The sequence below is a fragment of the Nestor notabilis genome, unplaced genomic scaffold (assembly GCF_000696875.1).
Source record: "Nestor notabilis isolate BGI_N333 unplaced genomic scaffold, ASM69687v1 scaffold9241, whole genome shotgun sequence".
Lineage (NCBI taxonomy): Eukaryota > Metazoa > Chordata > Aves > Psittaciformes > Psittacidae > Nestor > Nestor notabilis.
This window is the reverse complement of record NW_009913344.1, coordinates 769-17,819: the sequence shown is the minus strand read 5'-3', so window position 1 is coordinate 17,819 and position 17,051 is coordinate 769. Positions and strand designations below refer to the sequence as shown.

General features: G+C 38.3%; 1 protein-coding gene across 1 annotated transcript; it reads right to left on the bottom strand.

Annotated features, from left to right (window-relative positions):
* Positions 1-2,926: 2,926 nt before the first annotated feature.
* Positions 2,927-16,598, bottom strand: LOC104412439 (transmembrane 9 superfamily member 2; the record flags this gene model as incomplete). Its single annotated transcript, XM_010023166.1, has 12 exons — positions 2,927-3,593; positions 6,881-7,052; positions 7,512-7,623; positions 8,646-8,797; positions 10,259-10,418; positions 11,066-11,123; positions 13,376-13,495; positions 13,740-13,872; positions 13,991-14,099; positions 14,192-14,271; positions 15,518-15,629; positions 16,474-16,598. Coding segments are annotated over 12 exons (1,401 nt in total), but the record flags the coding sequence as incomplete, so codon positions are not given.
* Between the last annotated feature and the right edge of the window lie 453 nt (positions 16,599-17,051).

Here is a 17,051-nt window from a genome sequence, read left to right as displayed (position 1 = left end):
AGGAATGCGCCATCACCCAAACGTGACAGGTTTCATTTGTAATCTTGGGGCATATCTGATTTGCAAGCAGTTAACTACTCTCATCTCATCAGCAGTGAGATCCAGATGTTTCAAGTAAGAAGAAAATGCATGATGGCAGCTATACCATAATCAACTGATAAATTAAGTCTCTCGGTAGTCCCTTAAGATTTGTGCTTTAGCCCGAAGCATCGTGCGCATGTGTACACACATCTACCCAGAGCCAGCACAAGAGCAATAGAAGAGTCAGATTTATGGAGATACATAAATAAGTGGATTGCTATTAACTGTCTGACATAAGGAGAAACAGCAGGATACTGAGAACGAAAAATGCAATTAGAGGTGAACTGTAGGAAACAGTCTGGGAGAAGACTAGAACATCTCTGCACAAGTAATCTTCTTTCCTTGAAGGAAATACTTTGTTGTGATGTGCTCTGGCAGCTGGAGATACAGCTGCTCCAGAAATGAAGGTGTTGTCCAGACTGGTGAAACACAGAGAGGATGGCATATAACTTCACAGCATAAAGTCACGGTCACGTGTCCCTCACACCAGCTAAGCTTATCAAAGTTCTAGCTCATACGTTCCTGGAGCAGGAAAACGAAACCCAACACTGCAGTGATACCCAATTTAAAAAAAAAAAAAGAAATGTTGGGCTGTTCTACAATTCTATGATTTTGTCACAGAATCACAAACACCACGTTGGAAGGGACCTCAAGAATCATCTGGCCCAGCCTTTATAGGTAAAAGCATGACCTAGACAAGATGTCCCAGCACCCTGTCCAACCAAATCTTACAAGTGTTCAGCGCTGGGGAACTCACCATTTCCCTGGGGAGATTATTCCAATGGCTGATTGTTCTCATTGTGAAAAATTGTCCTCTTGCATCCAGTTGGAATCCCTCCAGGAGTAATTTGTACCCACTACCCCATGTCTTTTCCATGTGACTGCTTGTAAAGAGGGAGTCTCCATCTTCTTTGTAGCCACCCTTTAAATACTGTTGGTATTTAAAAACATGGTGATAATATGTCATGATACGTCTACTTACTTATATGTCTGCTTGTAATTATACATATGTAATTAAAGATAATATGTCTACTTATTTATGTATCTCTATAGAGATTGGGCAGAAAGATTTTGGAAGAGGCCAGTGTATCCAAAGCTTAGACAAAAATCCCAGGCCTCCCAAGATACCTGAACAACAATATGGTACACAACAGCACATTTGAATGCCCTAACACACACCAGAAGCCTATCAATGCTGGACAAAATTGTAAGATTATCTGAGGCAGTAATGGGTTCCAAGGGAAGGGACAACTTTGGAACAGCTCTTCTGTAAAATCTGTGGTGTATTAAACTTCCTAGATTGTCACAAGTACTGTGCACTGCAACCTCACCATCTCCATTCCAAAACAGCTGCTATTGTTACAAGGCTGCTTGGAAAATTGTGTATGCAGGAAGTTTAGATTCCAGGAGAGAATGACACACTTCACAATCTGCCTTTAAAGGTGAAAATAAGATTCTTGAGAAGCTGCCATGACTAGCCTGTAGGAAAAAAAATGGGAAACACCCCCATTGGTTTCAAACCCATATCGTAACTACAGCGGCTACATCTCACTTCCATTAATCCAACTTTTAAACACTACTTGTAAATACATCACAAATCTGGTAAATTTTGTATCTCTACACTGAAATTCTTGAGCACCTATTATATTCATATTTCAGTAACAGACAACTGGTGCATGTTTCTCAAAGTAAGCATTCCCGTTCCCATTTGTGTGATAACTGATGATTTTGAACAGTGACTATACATACAGTAGGCGATCACAAAACCAGGGATATTAAGAATATTCAATTTCATACTTTAAAAAATATAAATCAAGAGTCAACACTACAGCTCACTGCACTAGTGAGCAAACAAACAACAAAGAACAAACACCACACTCACCCTTTTCCTGTTTTGAACCTAAACCATGGAAGATTTATCTGAAATCAGCATTTCCTAGTGATTGCACATGGGGAGGGGCACCCGCACCAACCTGTCCACAATGTCTGAACAGAGCTGTGGTTGGGGACAGGCAGAGCACAAGAGCAGTGTGGTTCACCTGGGAGGGGTTGTGGAGCACAGCAATTGAGGAAGTGTCACCTGAGGCCTTTTTACACGCCAACTTTTAGCAGGTTAATAATGACAAGTTACCTTAACCAAAGATACTTTTATTGGGTTCAGTATTCAAGCATTGTTAGGTTAAGGTCTTTTCTAAAAGTAAACCCCCCAATCTTACGAATGGCAATTGGTACATGAAGTTTAATTTGAAACAAAGTTTCAGCAGGCTCATGAAAATGCGCCAAAAGCCAAACTGTGTCAGGAGTCTGACATTACTGAACAAGGTATGAACAAAACACTCCATCTTCAGAAAAATCAAATATCGGTTTAATGCTAGTCATCGACTTTAGTCTCTTAGTATAAGGCAAAAAATAGTAATTTTCTTTTATTTTTTCAACCTACATCAAGTACAATCAGCAACAGTTGCCGTGTAGAGTATGTATCATCGAGATCTGAAAGCAGGATCAGCAGAGAAAGCTGACTCACGCACCGCCAAGATCTTCTCAACATACTGGCAGTTCTACAGCAATCTCTGAGAACGTACCTGGGTGAAGGACTGGGTTAGTGCTGCGGAGTGGTTCTGTTACACGTGGGTATGTACAGTGTCACTCATGCACCACGATCACATCGCTGTGTCAGAGCCATGTAGCACAAATAACGTTTCTGGCACATCTAAGGGGGTGTCAATATAGATTAAACCATAGAAAATGCCATAAAATACTCTAGGCAATCTTTAAGCAACTGTCTTCAATGTAATTGTATTTACATATATTTATGAACTTGTAATATGTAATAAGCCACTGAAGACATTTTTACAATATTTATTAGATTATGAATTTATAAATTCAAGGACTCAGAGGCACATAGTTTAAAAGGCCAAGAACACCGAAACTAATGAAGTCACAAAGATCAGAATATTTATGGACGTAACACCAGTAAAAAATAAAAAAATCACATCCAAACTAAAAGCAACACTTCTTAAGAGTCATCCTTCAAAGTCAGCATAATAAAAAGTTCTCATTTCCCTCAAAGAAAAATAATTCATCCCACCTACCAAGCTAGAAAAACCTATTTACAAGTAGACTTTGATCAGAAGTATCATTAAGTTGTGTAATGCAGCCACTTCTACTCTGCCATTAGAATTTAACATCTCTTTTGAAGTATTGTTGTATTTACAAATGCATAAATATTGAAACTCTGATCCTCATTAAGATCTGACTGAAAACAGGTTGTTAATTCACAATACAAACGTGTTAGTGGAAAAAGTAGGTGCATATTCAGTATCATTCTCAAAGAACAGGAAGCCAATACTTCTGATAAAGCTCAAGTTCATCAACCAGACCAGGTCTTTAAGTTACGTTAATGAAGATTAAATCTCTTCTGTGTTATTCTTGACATTTGTTTCTTCAGTCAACTTTCACCACGCTGTATATTTTGGTTACAAACCAGAAGCATGCAAAGAATCCAATTGTTCCTAAAAACAAACAAACAAACCAACAGTTACATGCCAGGAAAACTGACACAGAACACCTTGCACAGGAACTTTCATTTCCTGCAAAAAGCAGGGCAGGAAAAAAGCCCTGCAGATTATCTGATTTTTACCTCTTCACAAAACACAGCTTTCTCTTATGCAAGAGCCAAGCAAGTTCTTGAAAGCAAAAAACCCTGCCTTTATGTTAGATCTGCTAAGAGGTACAACAAACACTGAGTGCTCACTCATTCACTAGGCAAGCTTGGGAGGAACCATGAATGATATCATGGTAACATTTTTCCCCCCTTCACGCTTGCTAAACTAGTGATGTTTAACTGACTCATTTACTATGATACGTAGCTGTGGTCCCAGCTGCGAATCAAAGATTTGTCATGTAGCTCCCAGTATTTTGCCTGCTGAGTCTGATCAATGACCTGGAATGCAGTGCGGATGCAAGCGCCTGAAGCGTGTGTTACACTGACATAGCAGCAGGGCACCGTCAAAACCCTTCCTGATGCTGACTGGTTTTAACAGATGAGTAAGCAGCAGCAGAATAGTTTTGCTACAACAATTAGGATTTTCTTCTTTTTAGCTTCTTTATCATCCTGACACAGAAGTCAGTTGCCTTTAGGAGCAGTGTTTGCTAAATTGCTAATACGCTTTTTCATTTAAGAAACTGGAACAGAACTGCCTGTCCCTTTACTCTGCCTCTTTTTCTGTAAAACCTTCTCTCAAATCACTTCAGTGAATCTCAGAGAGCTCAACATACCCACCTTTGAATGCGTATCGACCTACATGGACAAAATTATTCTTAAGTCTTTAGAAATAGGACAATTCCCTCTAACTAAAGGATAATTTGCACTTCATCTTGTGGAAAGTAGATTAAAAAAAAAAATCGTTAAGCATATGATGGTTCAACATTCTAACCATCTGGTTAACTTCACATGTATTCTGCACTATTTTCAACACAATAATTCCAATACAGAAACTGAAAATTTCAAAACCTGCAAGCATACAAACTCTGAAAGCACAGTTCAAGTTGCACAGCGTAACTCGCATCTTCACAGTTCCAGTTACATACAAATGACTACCACAGAAAGCATCTGAAGCAGTCTGAGAGTAAGACACCTCTTCACTGCATGCTTGTGAACCTACCCTGAAAAGGGCTCCCCAAATTTGCTGGTAGGTGCTGCAATGATAATTGGTCAATTGAAAGTGAACGTGTGAGCAAAGGAAAAGGGGGATGCACTGGACATGTCCTAATGCCTCTAAACAATGACATGTGACACTGACTGACTTGAAAGAATACGGACAAAAGATGGAAATTATATGGGTACCTTAGGTGCAGAAAAGCAGCTAAGCCAAACCTCAGCATAGAAAATTTACTGTAAATCAATCCCCTTTATCTCGAATGTGTGCACTCCCGAATTACTGCACGCATCCAAAGTAAAAGAGATTGAACAAAGGAGACAAGGTAAACACAATTCTGGTTCTGGCCAAAAGTGCTTACTATTAAAGGCAGACATGCTGAGTATCAGCTGGAAAAGCTGGAGAAACTAAATGAATTGACCTTACACTTAGGTAAGGCCTGATTATTTTTGCATGCGACTTTGTGAGTTTGCACCCATTTAAAATGGATCTGCATATGCAGTACGCATCTGTTTCTAGATGAACCACCAAGCATTCCTAAATTCTTTAGTGCAATACGATAACCAGTAAACCCAGAACAGAGATAAAGGTTCAGAGAAATGCAGGGTGAGAAATAAAAGGGAGTGAGACAGGGAGGCAGAATCTCTGATCTACTCATTCAGAATGACTTGGTAACCAGTACACAAAATGCAAATAAAAGTAGAGAGGATGTGTAAACTGCAAACTATCTGCAAGCAATGCCAAAACATACTAGACTGACTTCAAACGGATGGAAGATAAAACTAACCGCTTACGGAACACAGCTTGATCGCTTTGCAAAGAGATTATATAATGTACTTAAGTCCCATTCCTCCTTTTAACAGGCAATGACCCAAGAAACTCCTTGCAGGCTCTTGCTTCTGCCCATCACCATCTGCATTCAGTTGTGGTGCACAAACAGCTTCAGTATTTCCTAAACTGAAGCGGCAATGTCTTTGAAATGAATATTCAGCTACATTTAAAATGACCATTCTCAAGTGTCGGTTCTTTTCCCCGTTACATTTCTTTTGTTCTCCTATGTTAGGTGGAAATGAAAATTCTACTTACAGTTACAGTGAGATCAGTATTAAAAGCTCTGATGACAAGCCACTTGTGTGCTAGAGGCCTCAAAATACAGCCTGTATATCTGCACACATAAATGCACATGTATCAAATCCTTAGGAATCATTAAACTCCATCATAAACGTGGAGCTTGGAAGTATTTAAAGCAACAATCAGTTCAAAAGAGTTTCAAAAATACTGCCCTGGAGGGAAAAGTCCACAAAAGATCACATTCTGCTGGAACAGAATTCAGACTTCTTGAGGTTTTTGAGGAGCTGGTGGTTGCTGCCTTCTTGCATAAGAGTTTGAAAGGAGACTTCCTGCATTTTCACTGCCATTCTACCACCCTAAATAAGGGATGTGTGTCTGCCTGAAGATTCCTTCTTAGCACTGAAGATGACAACTTCATCTTGCTTATTGAAGAAGTAATCAAAATGCAGCACCAAGACAGGTGCTTTTCTGAAAGCGCACAGTAAAGATGACGAGGTTCTGATAAGACTACATTAAAAAAAAAAAATATTAAGAAATTCTGCTTCCTGTGCCACTTCAAAACAATTGTGAAAGAAGGAAAAGAAATTTTGGAAGACAGCAAATGGCAGCGGGGGAGGTATTCTCTGTCAACTTTTACTCCTCTCTTCCTTCCTCCTATTCCACCAAAGCTGCATTTTTTCCTTAACTGACACAGTAACTTTACACTTGATTCTGTGTGACTTGAAGTGTCTTTCTCCAAAGACAATTAATTAATAAAGGTAAGTTTGTTACATGACTAACTTAGAAATGAAATCTGGAGAAGCATTTATCATGTTTAAAGGTGTCGTATTTGAAGACCTAATTATAGGCCACTCCTCAAATTAGCAGACTTTTGCTCATCCTCACTTAATCTCTTCACTAAAATTTGTGATCACAGAATTGCAAAATGCTACACAAAAATCAAAGACATATAGAAAAAATCAAAGACAAATTTATAATCCTGTATCTAGGTAAGTTTTGCCACGGATTTTGCCTACTGTGCAAAGGTAATGGTAGAGTCAAACTTTAAAGTTCAGGCTGAATATGCTTACCTGTGAAAAGGAAGAAGATCAAAACCATAATCATGGTATAACCGAAATACAAAATGGTGCTAGCTGTGCCTGTGATTTGCAGCTTAGAAAAAAAATAATGTATTGCATATATTAGGAAATAAACCGCAGTGAAGCCGCTGGTGAGAAATGAACGCCACTGCCAGTGATAGTCCTAGAACGGGTGGAGAAAAAAATACACATAAGTAATATTTCACATATCGCTAACACACTGACCCTATTGCTGAATGCAGAGCTACCTTTTCTATCCAAAAGTGAGCTTTTATAGTTTTTATCTACAGTAAAAAGAACTACATATAATCAATATTGCTTTAACTACACCATTCACAATTAGAGATAAGAAACCTAAAGATCAAATGGCAAAAATCTAAAAACCCAAGTAAGCCAGACCTATTATTGTCAGCCACAGAGACTACCTGCCCCCCTCTCCCCCTGCCCTGCCCCAGGGTTGGGCAAAAGTAGCCTGCTTCACTTTCTAAGGACATGGTTTAAGTACATCTCTTCTGTTAACGACGTTTATGTTATGTTTATTATTTTCAATTACAAAAGCCTTAAAAATTTTTGGAAGCACTCTTAAAACAATATCAAGTATGAATACTAAAGAATATCTTACCTCTGCACATAGATGGAAGTAGCAGAGCAATATTGTAGCCTCAGAACATGTAATAACCAAAATAATGAATACCAGAAACAGAAAGCCAAACATGTAATACATCTGGTGAGACCTATAACAGGGAGTTAAAGAAAAAATAACTAAACTGGACACTGTGCTAATATTATTTCTTCATATCACCTTCACCTTAAGTATCCCCTTCCTACTGAAGCACTGTCAGTTGTGTGGCCATATGAATGAGTGATTTATTTCCTAACTGAAGAACGGGAGCCTCAGCAGCTCAGTCTGGAAACAGTGAGAAAGCAAGCCCAAAGCATGCCCCTGTGGGTTCAGGGAGAGAACTGACTAGACATAATGAGAGAAATTACAGTTCCAGTGAAGTCAGCGTGACCTCTTCCACTGACTTCAGCAGAACTTGGATTTCACCTCACATTTCAATCAAAGGGGCAGAGCTGCAAAATAACAAGACATGTCAAATGCTGTAGCTGTCTGCACTCGGTAGAGGCACCTATTCAAGGTTCAGAAACAGTTTAACAAGATGCAATGACTAAACTGTGCCAGAAGGAAGACAAATCCCTCACAGTAGATTAGTTTGTCAGTGTGCTATGAGCTCACATCAGAGTTCACTTATGCTGGACTACTATTTGGTGCTTTATTTTTGAAAATAATTACTCTCTGGTGCCTTTATAAAGATTTCACAAAATCTGTTCTTGATTCCTTTCTCTCCCAAGAGGAGCGATACTTTTCTAGCCCAGCAACTACAAAAACCCCCTCAAGTCAATTTTAATATAGTTACCACTTCCAAGTTATATGCCATATGTCAGCTTCAGAGCCACTTCTACACTAAGTCAGAGGAGTAGCATGAGAAAACATGCTATTTGAATACTGTAGCTCAGCTATAAAGTGCTAAGCACAGCACAGCCACTTCTCTACACACCTCAAGAAGCCAAACAGGCACCGTGTATCTTCTAAACCATGAAATATTAAAAAGATGTTAACATTTACATTTTTATTGAACCAGTATTCCGGTAACCCTGCATCACCAAAAATCAAAGCATCCTGAAGACAAACTTACACAAAGGAATTACCTCTTTTTATGACAGATAAAACTCAAATAGATCGTGATTAACTTACCAAATACTGTTGAGAATAAAGAACAACTGTATAAAGATACATCCAAAAGGTAGAATCCCTCCCATGATAATGCCAGGTAACGGCTTTGTATAGAAGGATTGCTCCGGAATCTGGCGAGGAATTTGGTTTGTGCGAACAGGGTGTTCAATAGCCTTTAAACAAAAATAAGCAATTGCTAAATAAATGAAATGTCAAACAGCAGCACTAACATTTTGCTTTCTCTTTGAAATGAGCATGACAAAAGTCTACCGTTTGTTTTGAGCGTGCACATACTCAGCTACCACTACACTTGCTTTCACTACCAGCCTGGCTCCAAACATCTGCTAAGCAAACCAGCTAGAAGGCAGCTCCTTCTGAAAACATAGCAACAGACACTTTGGACTTCCCTTTTTGTGATTACCTGCCCATGATCTGTTACAGAGCCTGATTTCTCGCTTGTCAGCTGGGGGGTACTGGTGATGCAGACTGTTGCTTTCCCCTTCTAAACATCCCTCTATTTTGTTTTTCAGGATATACTCCAAGAATCATGTTAGGATAAACTTACAAACTGAGAAGATTCAGTGTGGCAATTAAATCCTAATTTAAGATGCGTGCATAAATCAGCATGTGCGACAAAAAAATTAAGGCAGGTAAATGCATACTTTGCCATCTTTTCTCTTTCATAAAGATTACATTAAGAGCATCAACAGACACTTGCTAGATACTTGCTTTCTGATTTGATTTTAATGAATTTGTGACATCTATCAAGTTGCCTTACAGGTTATCAAATTCTCCTTTCTTAAAGAAACTGTCTCTGTATGGCACAGGGAGGGCTTGCTGAAATTTCAATATGGTTATCAGAAAAAACACTGAATTCTTGTTAAAACAATGGGATAACTACAAACTTTTAAGATACTTAAATATTCTCTGAAGTTATTCCAGGAGAGCTACATGAGCTAGAACTCTGGCTTACCATACAGGAAAAAACCCACAAAAATATTTGAACTTATGTTTGTGGGGCAGAGTAAGCCACTTTTGAAGCAAAAAAAGAAGGACCAATTTCATTATTTAAGATGGTCTGGTCACCAGTGTCACAAAGAGCCCTCATATAAATAAGTAAAAATTATCAGTTTGGGAGTAAATCCCAATTAATGTCTGCCAAGCAGTGATAACCATTTGCAAAACACTCGTGCAAAGAGATTTTACAAGAGCTCTAGCAATTTGATCAGAAAATATTCTCAGTGTAGAAGGTGGACCGGAACAAAATCCGTGGGGGGAAAACCAGAAATGCTTAAGTTGCTTTCTGTTATGCTTGGCTGAGTCAACTGACCTTTTTAGCAATGAAAAAGATGCTAATTAAAATAAAAATGCCCAAATCACTGCTTTATCTGGAGCAGTCACTCAATGATAACCCTAATCATTGTGGAGAAGTATCACCACCACCAACCGAGTATCGAAGTATTGGAATCCCAAGATCAAATGTAGCTCTAAATCAACTGAACAGAACTGGAGCTGACAATGCAAGTAGCTTAGGTGCTACCTCAGTCATAGTCTATACACTGAAAAAATATACATGTGTTTTTACACATATATATAGACATACACTTACAAAACAATTCCTCAACACCACTTACGTTTTTCTTAAAACCAAAATAGGCACCAATGAATGTCAGCGGTACAGATATGCAAAACCACAGTGCCAAAATGGCAACCAAAGTACCAAACGGAATAGCTGCTGAAGAGCCTTCTCCCCACAGAATAAGGTTCATGATAAAAAAATCTGCAAATACGATTCTGAAAAACACAGAACACACTTAAAGCACAGAAATACTCCTTAATACTTAATAATTAACAAAATAATAGCACTGTGTTAAAATTTTGGGGTAAATCTCTGTTACAACCAGATGAGACAAAACAGAGTATCAAAATGAAGTGGTTAGACAAGCAATTCTTTGTTAATCTAGTGGGGCTGTACTCCAGCAGGAGCTGATGTTCCAACTAAGCAATTTCACATATATGCTTGTCTTAACTACACTTCAGGGTAAGACTGCTTGCTGGTGAGTAAGTAGAAAGATTTATCACAGTGCTTCTACAATATATGACACTATGTAAGATCAACTACAGTGTGGTCAGGCAAACAGCCTAGAGAGTAAAACAAAGCAGTGAAAAAGTGCACCTGTCCAAAACTTACTACTATCATAATGCTCTTTCTTAATCAACCTTTTCAAGTGATGAGAGTAAACAGAAAACCTTACTAAAAAAACCAGTATCTAAGGAGGAGATGCCACTAATATATTCAAAAGCAATGTGATATTCTTGCAGCTTCTGCAATAAAGGGGTGATGAAACAGGATTTACTCATATAACTGAAACTTCAAAAACTGGTCTGCATGTCAGAGAAGCAATTTAATTTTTTTAATCATGACGATATTCTCAGCTTACCCAGGACAAAGGAATGATGTCAGCAGGACATTTGTTTTCCATTTCTCGCCTCCAAATGCTGTATTAAAACATTTGACAGTCATCAAAACATGCTTTAAGCTCCCCACAACTACTAATTTTCCAGTCCATTTACCTGTTATACTTATCTTGCAAATGCTCAAATATCATGCCCAAATTTAAAAAGAGTAAAATAAATCTACAGTAATAAAACTGAATTCCCTCCTCATATTGCTTAATCATAGACCTTCAAAGCAAAGAAAAAATCATTGGACCCAGGCTAGGAAAAGCATCCAACTCAATAAACTGGGTCTCTGACCATTTTATCTGCTAGAAGGTGGAAGCAGATTTGCAGTACTTTTAAGTCTTAAAAAAAAAAAAACCAAACCAACAGTTTAAACCTGGAGTCATTAAGAAGTTTAAGCTTTCTAGCATTTGACTGCAGGTTTCACTAGGAATACATAAGTATGTGAAAAGCAAGCTTAATAGTTTCCTTGAAATAATTCTTGTCTATAAATCTTACAAGAAAGTCAGGACTAACACACCTACAGGAAGCAGTGATGTTCTCTTGAGTCTTAACAGCATTAAGCAGTGGTGATACCAAAAGACCAAACATCACTTTATTAAGAAAAGTTTATGAATTTGCACTAAGCTGATAAAAATTCTAGGCACATACTTTCAAATGGAAATATCCTGCTGGAATTCAGTGAAGCTGACAATTTCATCTGAGCATTGCCATAATGACATGCTTCTTTACTTCAAGAGTCAGAAGCGATTATGGTTAGAGTGATTTTAATTAAGTTTCTATTTCTTCATAAAATCTTGGTAGAACACGGCACCAGTTATTAAAATTAACCATTTCATTTCAACTCAGATTTCACTTTTTAAATGCAATGTTGAAAAAAACCTCCACTTTTAAATCTAGGTATCCATTCCAGCTGCATTTTGGTTTATGTCTCACACTCTCTGTACCCTATAAAGAGAAACATTTACATTTACATGCTCTGTACAGTGTGTGGACACCTCACATTACAATAAGAATATCTCCTATCTGTCACTCACTATCTTAATATTTAAACACAATATTTAAGTATCAACTAAATGATTCTAATTAGGTATAATATGAAATATAATTATTATTAGCTATGTCTCCAGCAAAGATACAGATTAAATTTACCATCAATACACTTCAAAATAGCCTTCAAAACACATACCATACAGAATTATACAAAAAATAGATCTGTCCTCAATTATGCTCTTAGTCCTAAAGTCTCCTCCCATTTAAGACTAATTGGCTTGAAGATTAGGAAAACAAATAGTTCACTATCATATCACTACAACTGCAGAAGAACTCCTTGCAAAATACAAACCCTCTTTCCCCAGTGGTTCTCCCCACAAAGGTTAGAAGACCTCCAATACCTACGGCCAGGCTGAAGTTGAGAAATAAACTCCTTCTCTAGCCCTGCATGTTCAAAAACAAAATAGTCCAAAAGATCCAGCTTGCTCAGTCATAAAGAGCCTTCTACTTTGAGCAAGGTAATTAAAACAAGCTGTATGTGGAATGGCATGCTTCACCTTAAAACAAACTAGAGGGTACAGGGGCAAACTACTTGAGCTTGGTAAGCAAGTCCTAGCTGGTATCAGTGAAGGAAAACAGTACCAACTAGCTACCAAAAGGTGCATAAACATCACTGGGTTGATTTCTACAGCTACAGAACATAGAATCTTGGAACGGTTTGGGTTGGAAAGGACCTTAAGATCATCTAGTTCCAACTCCCCTGCCATGGGCAGGGACGCCTCACACTAGACCATGTCTAATAATCCTTGTCCTTGCTCCTCTGCCACACGCTGATAAGCACCATTCTCCCAAAGACTGAGGGACTAGCTGAAAAGAGGTGACAAGGCACACAAGAACAGAAGTTCATGACTGGGGAAGAGGGGGGAATTAAAAATGCTACCAAGCAACATCAATGGCTAAAACTAAATTCAAGTTAACACCGCCCCTGCCTCCAGCTGTAGTAAACAGAAGTACAAAACTGTCTGATGTAGTGAGCTTAGTAGTGGTAAAATGGAATTTGCTTCCCAATTCCATAAATATGTAGTAGCAAGAGCAATTCAGAGTCTGCAGGCATGATCACATCCAAATCAACATAACCATGTCAGTGTTTTATATGTGTTTTCTGTTGTTAAGCACATTTCACCAGCTTGCCCTGAGGGAAACTACAAACAGTACTGCAAAATACAAATCAGTTCTGTGATGATAATTTACCTTAATGAACTTAAGCCTTGTCGGTTTAAATAACTTTTACTCACATTTGTAGAATCTGGCAGCAACATAACCGGCTGGCGTTCCAAGCAGTACCCACAAGACTACAGCACAGGTCATTAGAGCTCCCCGGTTAGCAGGTGACAGAAATCCCAGGCAAGCAAAAACTGTGAAGCAGAGAGACACAACTGTAGAACGTAACTATACATTTGACTGAAAGCCAGTACATCAGCTATCTTAAACTCTATGTATGCTAAGCTGCATGTCTGCTATATCGGCCCAGCTGTTTCTAGCCTTAAGCCTTTTATGAAATTTCTAGACAAAAAAATATACCGCCATTTTTACTAGTACTATGCAATTAGCAGTGAAATATCATGTTCTCAACTAATTCCTCCCCACTTCATTACTTACACAGGGTAACAAAAGTCATTATTAAGATCTGTGTGCCAGAGCCTAGAAACACAGACAACAGCATTCCTTTTCTTGGGGGCCTGAAAATATCACCATGAACCAGTTTCCAGCCAAATTCCTCTTGAGCATCTTCCTGTGAAGGAAATAAACCCATTTTAATACAGCCAATTGCCATTTAAATAGCCTGCTACAGAAATATATTTAGCTTAAAAAATAGATTCCAAATAAATTTTTGTACATTTTAGACTTACAGTGGAATCCATCTGATTGTATCTTGCAATGTCTTTATGCAGTGTCCTCAACATAATCATGGCTACCATTCCAGACAGAAAGAGGACAATCACCAAAGAATTCATAATACTAAATTAAAAAACAAAAACAAACAAATGGTCATTCAAGCTGCAATGTAAACATTTCAGTACAGTACACTTGAAGAAAAGCTTTCTTCTCACCTAAACCATTGAATGTGAGTGTGAGGCATGGATTCCAAAATATAATCCCATCTTGATGCCCACCTTATACTTTTTTCTTCCTGAAAGAATAAACACATAAGTTTCAGATACAGTCAGTATCCAGCTTGTAAATTAACAAGTTGACATACATGCAAAGCAATCCGAAATCTCACAGCAAACTGAAATTTCATGTTGCATGCCTTAAAGGAGTAGTGGAATACATATAGCTACCTAAAACAAACCTAAGATTTGACCATAGACTCAAAACCAAAATATTTTCTGAATAGTATTGACCACCCATGTCTTAAGACATAATGGCCTATCCAATTAAATTAATTGTGCTTCCTCCCTTCAGGAATTACATCAATTCATCGGGAATTCAAATGACTTGCAGAATAATAAAAGAGAACATGTAACTCAACACTACAGACACTAAGAAACCAAGCTCTGCTATATGGTCTCCAGCATAATATTCAACTTTCTAGACAGTGCCCTGTCCAAATTATCCTTTGCTTTCATACAACCTCCTCTCAGTACCAAATACAGTACTGTTCAGCTTATACTGCAAGACAGATGGGGAGACAATATTGCAGAACTTACACTGATCACAACTTCATTGATCAGAAACAGTGCTGGTCAACCTGGAGACTGCTATTAAACTAACCATAAACATCAGTATCAATTAAAAATGGTGAGGTGTCTTTCAGTAATTTGTAACAAGAGCAAGAGTGCTTTCCAGTAAAGCCAGTTTTTGAAAATGTAAACCACAGCAGGTTAAAAACTTTGGGAACAGTTTGTCCAGCAAACTCCATTAAACAAAAAAAACCCCACCCCAGGAAAACTCTTCTGCTTGTGATCAGAATAAAACATTTTCAAGTATCACTGTTGCATGCAGTTGGCCGCTATACTGCTCCTCTGCTTTTAAGGAAGACAGAGGATTTCCATGGGAGGAAGACCCCGGAGAGAAGAAAGCTTTTGCAGCTGAACAGGAAATGATCAGCTTCAACCTATCTACAGCAGCAATTTGCCGAGATGCACGACTCCTCAGACTTAAGAACTTGGATTGAAAAACACCCTACCAGACAACCCAGGTAAACGTGGAAAGTGTGGTTCTCTTAAAAAACACATGCATTTCACATTTAGCATGTGCGGTGCACAATTGTAACGCATGGGGTAAATCCCAAGCCACCTCTGACATACCAGTTCAAATAAAGTTTTAAACTCACAAATTTACTACTCTGAAATAATTTTAAATGTCATCTTTGTAATTCAGAGTATTAATGCATGATTTTAAGAGGTAAGTACCACAGAAAGCTTAGTACTCACTTGAAAAGAAACTGAATATGTGTAAGCAATTTTGACTTCTCCGTTAGCCTTATTACTTATATCCATAGGTACTCCTGAGCAATCAGGGTTGTCTGGATGAGTATGCTTGTAACTGTGGGAAGAAAAAAAAACACAGAATGAAAGCTGATCATGACAAAACCCTTAAAAAATAATTAATTTATCTTACAAAAGCATCCATTTCATCCAAGATTATTCCCATACATATAAAAATTGTTCTTAATGACTCAAATTTCAGAACTCATAAGGAACATATAAAAAGCACAGGACTTTTTGATACCTGAACTTGAACAACAGTTGTGTCTTTGAAAAAGGAAATTATAGAGAGGACAGTCTCCAAAGCAGAGCACCGAAGCTTAAAAGTCCAAGTACTGCTAAAAACCTCCAACATATTCAAAAAGTTACAACAGAATTACTAACTAAATACTTTCATCATGATGCTGGACTAACAATTCAACAAGCTTAGTTATACCAAGAGCACAAAAGAAGAAAGATATGATGCTAAGAAATGAGAGACATCAGCTGTGCAAAAGCCACATGGATACCAGAACAATTGACAAGTTTATCTGTGAACTCATTCCATTCAAATTCTGATTGCTGATGACATCAGATCTTGCACTGTGATTACTCTCGCATCAGGCGCTGGTGACAAAATGTTCTCCAGAGGGGAAATGAGGGTTGCTTCACTGAACACACACCACTTCCCCGTTTTATCTTACCTTTTTTTTGGCCTGAATAGGAAATAGCGCACAAAGATCTAATGAATTCAGAACAAAATTATGTTACACTGTCCTACACTGCACTACATCAATTAATGGGAAAGCTAATCTACAGGTCATGTATCTGAAACCATTTCTGACTAGCAACAGGTCCCCAGATCAAAGCAAGTATCTTGGGATGGGCCACTGTTTGATGACAAGTTACTTTTGAGTACTAACCTTTTTGGTTCAAGTTTAGCAGCAACTAGTCTTGCTCCCAGAGCTTCATTTTCCACAACATGGTAATATATTTTTATGTCAACATGGTTGAAGATATAAAAAGTATCTTTTTCATGAAATTCTGACTGCAATGATAAAAGATGTTGTTAAACAATTGTCCTTGTTTCAGCTGGGATAGTTAATGTTTTTCTTAGTAGCTGGTGCAATGCTGTGTATTGGCTTTAGTCTGAGACCAACGCTGATTAACACTAATGTTTTAGTTGTTGCCAAGTAATGTTTACCCTGATCAAGGACTTTCTCAGTCTCACGCTCTGTCAGTGAGGAGGGTCACAAGAAGCCAGGAGGAAGCAGAGACAGGAAGGACACCTGACCCAAACTGGCCAAAGGGCTATTCCATACCACAGCACGTCATGCCCAGTATATAAACTGGGGGGAAGCTGGCCAGGAACCACCAATCACTGCTCAGGGATGGGATGGGCATCAGTCAGCAGGTGGTAAGCAATTGGGTTGCCCAAGGAAGATGTGAATGCTCCAACCCTGGTGGTGTTCAAGGCCAGGCTGGACAGAGCCTTGGGCAA